General features: G+C 40.2%; 1 protein-coding gene across 1 annotated transcript in view; it reads right to left on the reverse strand.

Moving 5' to 3' along the window:
* The window catches only part of ZSCAN21 (zinc finger and SCAN domain containing 21), a 44,738-nt gene that overhangs the window by 19,845 nt on the left and 12,602 nt on the right, over positions 1 to 12,291 (reverse strand). Inside the window, exons 3-6 of the mRNA XM_024571357.4 lie at positions 11,127 to 11,277; positions 8,881 to 8,972; positions 8,472 to 8,598; positions 5,274 to 6,092 (exon numbers count right to left, since the gene is read on the reverse strand). Of these exons, the coding sequence (XP_024427125.1) occupies positions 5,274 to 6,092; positions 8,472 to 8,598; positions 8,881 to 8,972; positions 11,127 to 11,277 (1,189 nt within the window). The remainder of the gene's footprint in view (positions 1 to 5,273; positions 6,093 to 8,471; positions 8,599 to 8,880; positions 8,973 to 11,126; positions 11,278 to 12,291) is intronic.

Below are 12,291 nucleotides of genomic sequence, written 5' to 3' on the forward strand. Positions count from 1 at the left end.
AAACTGTTAACTAGCTGAGGTGAGGGAAGGCAAGCAAGCATTGACCTCAACCCACTCCCAGTTCTTTTCCCCTTCCACCAGGCTGCCTCATTGCTCTTCTGTAGCTCCTTCCCAGCATATCCGTCAGGAGACAAAACAATAGCAGCTGCCTAGTTCCTTCTCTGGATCAAAGGAATTTAAAACCCAAATCTGAAACCAGAATTAAATCCAAGTTTCAAAACCACCTTTCACTCACTCACAGATCGCATTCTACGTATCTTAAAACACTTGTCCTCACTGCTTAATGAGTGCTTTCTGAAGGGAGGAGAAAATATTTTATGACCAATTAACTTTGCTGATTAACTTTGTGTAATTTGAAGTCATGGTTTAGTAAATGGAGATGAGAATCCTAAGAGATTTAAAAGATTTGTTAAAGTAACAGTAGACCATTGTTTAGAAAACTTAATGCCCACTCTTTACCTTCCACTGTTTTAGGAGAAAAGAAAACCGTGAGGTTCTGGTGTCCACTAGTGTATAGAACCGGACCATCTGAAACTAAGTTCTTACGTTAAGATAGTCTGTATTATGAGATGACCGAAGTACTCCCCAAACGTTTGTTCTATCTGCAGAATCGGAGATGGCTTATCTCCCTATAACTTCAAGTTTGTTTTACAAAGCTTTGAAAACAGGTAATTTTTCAGATATAATAAAAAATTAATTTTAATAGCAAAATAAGTAACTACTTTTAATGTACAGTAGTGTGTCCATTCTAAAAATGAAACCTAAATCTATGTTAGGAAAACTTTTCAAATAATGCTTTTTATTAAATTCTCCAGTAGCAGTTGAAATAAAAAGTCTATTCTAATTTTAAGAAAAGATCTATTTATACCACTTAATTTCCTTCTCTCTGATTCTACATTTCACTTTGCAATCTGTAGACCTTCATTTAGTTTCCCAGGTGGGGAACCCCAGCCCCCCTATTTTTGAGAAGTTGCTCAGAGAGGGACACACAAAAATACGGCTCCTCTGGCAAGTATGGCTGCCACTGCTTGACGACACTGTAATAATTCCTCCAATTCACACAATGCAGCTTCCATGAGGATGGTAGGATGAACCTGGTTGGCTTTAGATGAGTACATCAGTATGACCAGACTCTGGAACAAAAAGTAATCAAATCCAGGATAAAAACTAGGAAAAAATTCTTCCACAGCTATGAATTGTCACGAGCCCTCTCCTAATAACCATAAACCAGGGAGAGTGGGAGCAGGGAAGGTACACAGCATAGCCAACAGGAACACCGCAACATGCTACCGGAAAAACTTCCTGCAGTGCCAGGAACTGGAGGCATCTGTTTTTTCCAGGAAAGAGCCCATCTTGGTGTTTTCCTATCCCAAATTTTCCAAGTATAAACATTTAAGAGTTACTGGGGGAAGAAGGACTATGGTTTATAGAATCCAGTCAACTTAAAGGGTCCTACTGGCCTTCCCAGTACTCTCCCTATTCTCAATTCACGGACAAGACCCTCTTACTTTCCCTGCTGAGCTCAGACGACCCATTCTCTTTGCTTAAAATGGTGACCTGGCAGCTAAGAAGTCAAGTTTCTGGTTTGAAAACTCCCAAGAAGCTGCAGATGTTTATAGGAATTATTCCATTTTAGCACCCGATTAACCTGTCTTTCTTAACCCATCTACTAACCTTGCCTTCTGATTTGATAAGCATCAGACTATGAGGTTTTTTTTCTCAGATTCCCCTCCTCAGTTCTGTGAACTGATTTTTTTTTTGTCTATAATCACATCAACTTTACTACTCACTCCAAAACTCTGCTCTTTTAAGTGATGTGTTCTGTCAAATAGATTAAAATAAAATACATTATCTGTTTACAGAGAATATACAGAATAGCAACAGGGGCTAAAGGTACAAAACACAGACACTGACATTAAGGTCATACAAAATATATATAGAAGTACCCAACATTGACAATTTTTGTAAGAAGTTGTACATTTTGCTATTTCCCCACATTTTTTCCCTCTGTGGATCCTCTGGAGTTGACTGAGTGTCCTTTGCAGTGTTTCTGAAATTCAGTACCATTGGAACATACTGATGGAATTTATTTTCTGTCCAAAGCAACAAGTGCTATACATGAAAGGTTTCCTCACCTATAATATTAATAAAGTTTATTTACAGTGTAAGCTTTCTGATGCTAAGGGCTGAGATGTGATTAAAGGCTTTGCCACATTATCACATTCAAGAGGTTCCCTTCTGGAATGAATTCACTGATGTACATAAGATGTAAATTGTGTCACATAACAAACATATCGACCTCTCTGTACATATTCAGCATAGTTTCACTTTTATGCCTTTAATAAAATACTAAGTGCCTTACATGTTAAGAAGACTCATAGATCTCTATTCTCAGGCCTTTGCATTGCCTGCCAGGCCAGAGTAGAAACAAATAACCCACAGCTTGAAGAACTTTGCTTCTCTTCCTGGCAAGGTTAAGGTATTGTTTTAAAAAGACCTTCAAAAATTTCCATTAGGTGGAGTAACATGCTACAGCTTAACTATTGAGTAAACTGTTAACAGACTCCAGCCAGTCAAGAACTTCTGAGTGACTATCCTGAGCACTTACTAGATGTCGGAAGCCTTTTTGACCATAACCCAATTATACTTTGCATTGAGCAGCTGATAAAAGCAATGTAAATGGTTTAAATCAACATCTGTAGCCTGTTTTTTTCCAGAAAATGTATCTTCAAGTAGCTGCTTCAAGGAGTGCACCTGCTGAAGATCTGAAGCAACTGCAGTGGCTACCCCACACGGTATGATACCCCAGAAAAATGGCAACTGAACGAGGGGGCGCAGGTTATACTTTCATTAAAAAAAAAATGGCTGAATTACGTCAGCATGTAGTTCTGGTTAAAAAAAAAAAAAAAAAAAGCCAATGTGGAACCACCGGAAGTTCCTTCCCTCCTAAGAGCAGCCAGCGCTTTGATCAGTGCCTGGAGTTAAAGCAGCTCACTGCTTTCCGTTGCTTCCCAGCAGCAAAAGTCTTTTCTCAAAAGCACCAGCAGTTTTCCCTGCAGCCATCATGTGGCTCACTCTGAAGAAAATCCTAAAAGCATTTCTTTAACTGCACTTTACTTTAACACACTACTCAGGTATACTCTTCTGGAGTATCTTTTTTATTTTTCTTAAATCGAATGGATAGAAATATTCTGGCCACCAGCTGACTGCTTAGAAACTACGGAAGCTGTGGTTGGTCCAAGTAATAGAGGCCAAAGAATGACTGCTGTGCAGTTTTAGTTTGGTCTGGAACCAAGGTCACGGTTACACCTACCTCACTGGCTCCCCACAAAGACATGCTGTCTCATGGGCTTGAGTCGTCGGTTAGCAAACAAAATGAGTATTAGTTCTGTTTCTTGATGGAAAATTTCAGTCTCTGTGCGGGGTTCTTCTGTTATGGGGATAGTCCTCAGATGTGTTCTAATCCTATGGTCTAAGTTCCCGCAGGGCTGTCCACAGTCATTTGCATGCTCTCATGAGCTGAGTCATCTCTACCCGAATCCCTTATGACTACTTATGTAGCCCCCTGATATGTGGGTCTCTTGTATGTGTATCTGAAAATTCTGTCTTAACTTCCAGACAGCCAAGTGCCGCCTCCTGCACAGATGAAAAGGATCCAAGTTTTGTAACCTCACCTCAGTCTTTAGTGATGAGAAGTCACTGTGCAGTATGACTCTGATACAACCAACCACATCTCAGCAAGTCAGTGAACTTCTCAGAGCAACTAACACATTTAGTAATGGCCAGGTAACATCAAATGCTTTAGCGAAGTTTTTGGAAAGTGTGGGGAAAAAATGCTCCCTACACTTTCCTTTTTCTGAAAAGCAACAAAAATTACATTGTCTGAACTGTATCATTTCAAGTTACAAATGATTCAGAAATTGTCCAAATCTTCACATTGTTCAGTAGCTGACTGAAGAAAATTCTGGCTAACATCTTTGCTATAGAAAGATGTCAAAAAATGGCCTTAGTATGTTTTTGTATTTTTCTTAAGAATTTTGACAATGGAGTCATTTCTGATATTTCATGGTACTCACTGATCCATGCTTAGAAAGAGTTTATGCAGGCAGCCGGTGCCTTTCTCTTATAAGTAGTGTAAGAATAGCATAAGACCCCGGAGCTTTAGCATGCCTCAGGCTCCGAATGTCCTCTTCAAAGGCTGGGTCAGGCTACCATATTTCGGGTACTCATGATTCACAGGGCTTCAGAAGTGCAAAAGTCCTGTTAGAAGTCAGGCACAACGAGTGCCTCTTACGTGTTCAGCACTGTGTCCAGTGCTGTCAGAGATATAAACATATCCCTTGTTAATCAAAGCATCTCTTTTGGGGGGTAATGATAACTTTCATATATGAAACAATGAAGGATTAAAAGACGTATACAATCAAGTGCTAACACGTGGAGAAATGGCATTTCAGAGTACGACTAGTGCTTTAGGGATTTCTTCCAGGAGGGAGAGAAATGTTTTGCATCATTGTTGCCATTTCAGTAGAACTGATCTCAGCGATGAGGATAAAACCATCTACATTTGTGGCAGTCCTTTGGAACTATAGACTGGTGCACATACCCTCTTTCAGGAAGAGATAGAAATCTTTGGTTTGATACTTATCAGCACAGTCCTAGATTTCTATAGCTTTGGTAGGCTACCAGTGATCATATATATAACTTATCTTATATATAACTAGTTTGAGCAGCATGTCCCAATGTAGTTTTTGTTTTAATTGTCTCTCTTTTTTGAGATAAGGTATAGCGAGATGTTGGCCAATCAGGGCTTGTTTGCAGCAAGCAGCTTTTAACCGCAGTATCATTTTTACAGAGCCAGTCTCAATCTTTCAATTCTATATTGTGGCTGTTGAGAATAAAACAGCACCTCAAAGATATCCTCATTACTGAAAAGCTTGACATTTTATTGTGTGTGCTTTTATCTCATATGGAAAAATGTGGCTTATCCACACGACTAGCTTTTCCCTGCAGGGGCTATGTGGAAGAATATGCCTACAGACTATGCAAAGGCAGAACACTCCTAATCTAACTATAAGGATCCTTAAATGTGATTAAAAAAAAAAAAATCTGTTGAGGATGTCTTTTCCCTTCCATGAGCACACATCGCTGAAATAATTTTAGAGACAAAAGGGGGAAATGGCTTGTTGACAAATTCTCACTTTACACACAACTTTTCAGGAATGCTCCGAATGCATCAAGGGAGGCTGGGCTGTACTCGGAGGCTCGCTCTCTGGTGTGGATTCTGTGATGCAGAGTGAGGGTAGAGCTCCGAGTGAAGGCCTTGCCGCACTTCGTGCACTTATAGGGCTTTTCTCGGGTGTGGATTCGCCGATGCAAAATAAGGTATGAGTTTCGGTTGAAAGCTTTTCCACATTCACTACATTCATAGGGTTTCTCCCCCGTGTGGATTCTCTGATGTTTTGTAAGGTCTGAGCTCTGGCTGAAGGCTTTCCCACACTCATTACATTCATAAGGTTTCTCTCCAGAGTGGATTCGCTGATGCAGAATGAGATTTGAACTATGACTGAAGGCTTTGCCACACTCATTACATTCATGAGGTTTCTCTCCCGTGTGGATTCTCTGATGCAAGACAAGGTTTGAGTTCAGACTGAAGGCTTTCCCACACTCACTACATTCATAGGGCTTTTCTCCAGTGTGAATGATTTTATGGCGGATAAGGCTTGAACTCCTTGTGAAGCATTTACCACATTCATCACATCTATGAGACTTTGTTCCTGTCGGAACTTCTTCAGGGGTGTTAAAGTTTGAACTCAGACTGAAGCTTCTTCCCAATCCTTTACCCTTCTCCCTGGGACCTCTCTCTCCTGTGTTTGTTTTTTTTTCCTTGACCACAGCTGGCCCTGAATCTTTCTTTTCTTTTCCAGTTTTCTCCTCAAGATTCCTTTGCTGCCTTTCTGCTGTTCTGCCCTGCTGTTCACGTTTTTCTCCAAAATCTTTCTGGGTTCTTCCTCTTGTCTCCCCACGTGATGCTGAGTCTTCTGCGATTTCAGCCTTGGAGGTTGACTGCTCATTCTCATTCCTGCTTTCACAACCTGACACAATAAATAGAAAATACATATGGCACCTTTTTCTTTTTAATCTATAGGTAAACTGAGTGACACTGTTTTCTAGGAAGTTCCTACACGCCTGCAAAACGACCTCACAATGTTAATCAAAGATAACATAGGAGAAAAATAAGATAAAAAAAAATAGAGTAAACAGGGAATGGAGTTGAGAAACGAGAGGGCAGGAAGAGTGCAGAGGACAACAGAAGGAGTGTGCAGAGAGGGCGGGAATGAACGGACCTACTGGGGAATGAGCAGGGGAAACGAACCAGTTGAGGAAGATGAGGAATTAAGGAAGGTAACAGGTAACAATTCACAGTTCTACTTGGTTAACTGATAATTAATTTGAAGAAACAAATATATATTAAAAAATCATGTTCTGTTTTTAATATAAGAATCTGAGCTTAAAAAGAGAACTGACAGGTCCTTCCTAGAAAATGATAAGTGATATTAACAGAAATAAAGGGATAACATTAGTAAAAGAAAAGAAAAAACTCCATTCTGTGAAATTTTTAATCAACAAGGAGATGGTTAATGGCAAAACAAGGAGCTCTGAACTTGGCAGGCTACATGGACCTTTAGACATAGGAAATAATTGCTCTTCACCAGGGAGAGCAGCATAGAGCTAACAGCGCTCAAGTAATAGAAACGAGACTGAAGAAGTTGGTTGGGGCATTAGTAAACATAATCAAAACCTTCACCGAGAGACAATTGAGAATAGAAAGAAAATGAAAACAATTCCAGAGATAGCATATTAAAACACTGGAATGTTTTTTATTGTAGAGTGATATATTCACTTTGTTTTAAGGTAAGATTAAAAACTGTTCAAGAAACATACATTATTTTACATATGTTTATCACACCTAGAACCCCACCCCCCGCAAAAATATCCCAACTCTATTCTTTATTTGGCCTTAAGAAACTTGTCCCATAATTGAACAATAAAAAAAAAAGTTAAAGAAAAAAAAAGAAACCTGTCCCAGAGGATCTGCGCTATCCCAGGCAGGCCCTCGAATGCATGTAACTCCTGAGGGAGCCGGATATTTAACCTCTGCCTTCAGTGATGAAATTGCCATAAATACTAAACCAGCTGTAAGGGAGAAGTTAGTCTACTTCTGAATTCCAAGCCAAGGTCCTTGACTATATGGGTATTTCCCAGATTGAACCCAATTTTTAAAAAAAATTTTCTTAGAGTAGGTTATACCCAGCTCATAAACATGGATCAGTTCTTTGGCTTAATCTTCAACTAATCCAAAGAGTTTAGTACCAAGCAACCATAAATCCCAGTTATCCCTATGGTCTGAAGCAAAATTTGAGGCTTCTTTAGTAACATCCATTCTTTATGAAATCTCCCTTCATTTACCCTCCCTGTCTTCCCCAGGCAGAAGCCTCACTGTGGACTTCCCTATGACAGGACTTATTTGAGAAGCTCCTTTGTAGTACTGTCTCTCAGGGGATGACACCTAGCAGAGACAAACGGGAATGTTTGTCAACTGTGTCTCTGTCTTATCTGGTTGAGGCTGCTTAGAACTTCTTTGTTCTTACTATACACCTTGGAGCCAGAGCTCTTCATAGATTACTATTAGGTCTAAAAACTGGGGATCCTAATCACAAGGCAGGTATAGGTGAAAGTTTATAGAATTATGCAAAGCTGTCATAGAGAACCACCCACAAGATGAAAGGCGACAGAAAAAGCCCATATAAGGATGTTTGCTTGCTTTGGTAGGTTTAGGAACATGGTCCCAAGTTAGGAGTAGAACCAATGATTAATTCTCACTTGCCCCTCTACACTAGGAAATACAGATACTCCTGGAATAGAGGCATCTAAATTTTAACTCATGGGGAGCAGAGCATGAATCCTCCCAGGTAACAGAGTGGTGAAGAGGTAAGGAATCAGAATATGAGAGTATTTCTGATTTCAAACAGTGAAAACTACCTAGAGGTGGTTTAAAAAAAAAAAAATCTTCCCTGGCTGATGTGACTCAGTAGATTGAGTGCCAGCCTGCAAACTGAAAGGTCACCATTTCATTTCCTGGTGAAGGCACATGCCTGGGTTGTGGGCTGGGTCCCCAGCTGGGGGCATAGGAGAGAGAACTAATCAATGCACATCGGTGTTTCTCTCTCTCTTTTTCCCTTCTCTCTCTAAAAATAAATAAGATCTTAAAAAAAGATCCACTTATAATCAGGGAGTCACAGTACCAGGCTTTTGGGAGTTAAATGAACTTAAATGTTCTCATTCTCTATTTGGTCTAAAGCAAGGGGCTCGGTCTCTAAATCCTTGTCAACACTCAATTGAACACACCAGAGACCCACAACTAACAAAAAGCAGCAAAGCGGTCTTGTAAGACAATAATCCTGCAGTCTTACCCTGGGAAAACACGTTCCCATAAGTCTCCTGCCGGTTGTCCCTATTGAGATTCCTCCGAGCCAGGTTCTGACAACCCCATTCCTCCAGGATAAGGGACACAGCCATGTCCTCGATCTTCACCATCGCCTGAAATATGAGATCCCCACATTCAGTTCCCCCAAAGCTCAGGAACAAACCCATGGCCCAAACTTGTGGAGTTAGGGACAGAGATGATTTACAAACCTACAGGGTGCTGGGGAAAAAAAAGGTAACCATGCCAGGGTCTGGTGGATCGAGGGGTGGGTGGGTGCAGCTACTCTGTGGGCAGGGACATCAAGAGTTGAGTGTCCTGGGTGGAGACTGTTAAAAGACCTCCAGGAAAAGAGGCAGATATGAGGGACTCAGGAGGCAGAGGGGCCCACAGCTCACCTGGGAATCTGCTGTGAATAGTGCAGATGCCATCGCCTGGTCTCTGGGACTCTCCTCGTGATGAGAGGCAGGAACATGGGTGGCAGGAAGAGCTGAGGGAGAAGAGAGAACTGAGTAAAATCAAGCTGCTCTTGGCCTCTCCTCTAAGAAGGGCCCAGAGGCACTCTTTTTTTCCTGTATCAGAATGTTCAATGTTCAACTATAGAATAGGTAACTAGAGAGAATTAAAAAAGAAAAAGCATGACCTCTGTTTTCTCACTATTTCTATTCTTAGGTAGGACAAGGAGTCATATAAAAGGATCCGTAAAATGACCTGATCCAACCCCTGTGTTTTAAAGAATGGGTGACTGAGGACTTAAGAGGGTAAATAACTTGTCTAAAGTTATACATTTAAGAATGGCTGAGTCACATCTAGAACCCAGGTTCTTACTCTCAGCTACATAAGCAGTAACATTCAGCCCATGATTCAAGCCTGGCTCAACATTTAATTTTCTCCAGTCTAAAGAACAAGTAATAACAGGTCATCAGAATCCCATTTAGGCTCTGGCCAGGTAGCTCAGCTGGTTAAGGCATCCCAATATGCCAAGGTTGCGGGTTTGATCCCTGGTCAGAGCACATATAAGGCTCAACTAGCTAATGCATAAATAAGTGGAACAACACATCGATGTTTCTCTCTCTCCCCCACTCTCTCTAAAATCAATAAATAAAAATTTTAAAATAATCTCATTTGTTAAAAATGCAACATACCCTTACAAATCTTTAGTAGTAACCTTGAAACAAAGGTAGGAAGGGGGTCTTCCTACTTCTAAGTTAAGTTTTGTCATTTTTTTGTCCCTCTACTTTTCTCCCTCACATACCCAGTTTTTTTTATTACTTTTTAAGATTTTATTTATTTATTTTTAGAGAGGGGAATGGAAGGAGAAAGACAGGGAGAGAAACATCAATGTGTGGTTGTCTCTCACATGCTCCCCACTGGGGACCTGGCCCACAACCCAGGAGTGTGCCTTGACTGGGAATCGAACCAGTGACCCTTTGGTTCATAGGCCTGTGCTCAATCCACTGAGCTAAACCAGCCAGGGCCACATCCAGTTTTTTTATGAAATGTATATACATGGTTCAAATGTTAATGAGACATTTATAAATGTATAAAGGTATATGGCAGTCATCTAATAAAAAATATCTATAATATATCGTATAATCACGCTAACTGCAATGGGAAAAGAACAATTAGAAAAATTTTTTAAGTGCAAAATTAAAATCCTCCCTTGCCAAGTAATATTAGAGAAATGAATTTAAACTGAATTACTAAACTTGTAACTATTTCAGACAGTACAATAATAAAATAAGCTAAACCAAAATGTATGGAAAAATCAAGTACCTAGCACTTTAACCTTCTGGGAGTTAGGAAACACTCTAGATGGTGTATAGCACAAGGAAGAAATTGAGAATAAATGCACATGCCTCAATTCATTACAGCACTATTTACTAAGTAACAACTGTATATGCCAGGGTGTCTTAAAACTGGTATTCCGGTAACCTGAAGCTCTAATCCGGCACTTAAAACCATGAATACCCTCTTCGATTTCCTGACTTCACCCCTCGTGGAGTGTGGAGACCTTATACACCCCAGAAGGTCACGAATGGGACTGTGTGGACCATGGTGGGCTAACCATCACAATGTACTGATTTATACGGATCTCTGCAGCATGAATGCTGGCTATCCTCCAGAATGCATAGAAGAGAACACTTCCTTAAGTTATAATAATTAAACTGATATTTATTTCTATGACCCTGAAATAATGCTTTTCCTCATGTTCCTCCACCAAAACCAAAATTTTTCCTTTTCCATTGTTTTTAAATAAAGTAAATTTTACAACTGACTCTATAAAGTAATTTAGGATGCACCGTAGTGTTTCAAAACCTAGGCTGAAAGTATATTATCTCTTCCAAGCACTTTTCTATTAAAAAAAAAAAAAAATCTGTTAGACATCCAGAATGCTAACAAGTCAATAAACAATGTAATGTCCATCTAAGTTCATTATGCACTTTCATTTACTTCCTTTAGTAACATTTAACTCCTGAGATTGGTCTGTAAATTATATTTCCCCTAATAGTTAGCAATGGCAATAATGTATAATTATAAAAATAAGCATGCTTCTTAATTACAGGTACTTAGCAACACAGAGAGGGCACACCCATTCTGGAATAGTTTGCTTCTTTCCCCCACAACAAACATTGCTTCTTACCCCGTGATTGTAAGAGGCGGGGTTTCCGAGATGAATGCTTGAAATGGGACTGGGTGGTCTCATGATGGTCAAAGCTTGGGGACTCCTGTATAGGATCCAGAGGCACCATCCCCCTTGCGAGCATCTCAGGTCCATGAACTTGACCTGGGACCTGAGGACAAACAGGCTGGGCTTGTGAGTACGTTACTTTTTAATGAGGACTTTAAATAAAAAGAAAAGAACAAAACTATACAAGGATGCAGGGCAGAGAAGGCCAGAATACTTTTTAATTTCCAAGCAAAGCAGGGAGAATAACCACTACAGACTACTAATAACTAACTTATATTAGATAACATTATACGAGGTCTGCGCCAAAGGTATCCAGCTGTGTACTATGAAAAAGACATTTATTGAAGATACAAGAAACATTGTACATAGGACAATGACACCCCAGTCCCCTTCAAAGTAGGTATCTTGGGGCCTCACACAGTTCTCCCAATCGTCCTCAGCTGCCCCCATCGTATTTTCCTGAATCTCATTGATGGTCTGAAATCTCTTCCCTTTCAAAGGTGATTTTAATTTTGGGAAAAGCCAGAAGTCGCAGGGCACCAAATCTGGGCTGTAAGGGGGCTGAGTCACCTGGGTGATTTGATGTTTCACCAAAAAACTCTGCCTGAGACGTGATGCATGAGCAGGCATGTTGTCATGGTGAAGCTGCCAATCACCAGTTGCCCATAGCCGTGGCCTTGTGGATCACCCTAAGTTTCCATGGAGGAATGTTCATGCTTACCACAAAATCTGATGCAGACTTGTCGCTCTACTCACTCAGTCATTTTGAATGCGATGGCCACACAGTACACATGCTCACTCAATGGGATCCACCACCCCCACTGACTAGTACAGTGAAGTTGTCATTTTTCACACATGCGCATTCCAGTCCACTCTCCTTGGCTGCTAGGTTACATCCATGTTGTGCAAACCATTCTCATTATATTAACAATGGCTGGACTTTTTCCAGACAAACCTCATATATGCATATATAACATATGAATAGATATAGCTATTACATATAAGTAGTAGCTTATATATTAACACTTATAACTAGTCTAATACTAAGACTACTAATACTAATTTTAAATCAGTAAGTTTCTTTGTTCCAGATTCAAACTCTGCGTGCTGCTCACAC

Source organism: Desmodus rotundus, chromosome 1 (genome assembly GCF_022682495.2).
Source record: "Desmodus rotundus isolate HL8 chromosome 1, HLdesRot8A.1, whole genome shotgun sequence".
NCBI lineage: Eukaryota > Metazoa > Chordata > Mammalia > Chiroptera > Phyllostomidae > Desmodus > Desmodus rotundus.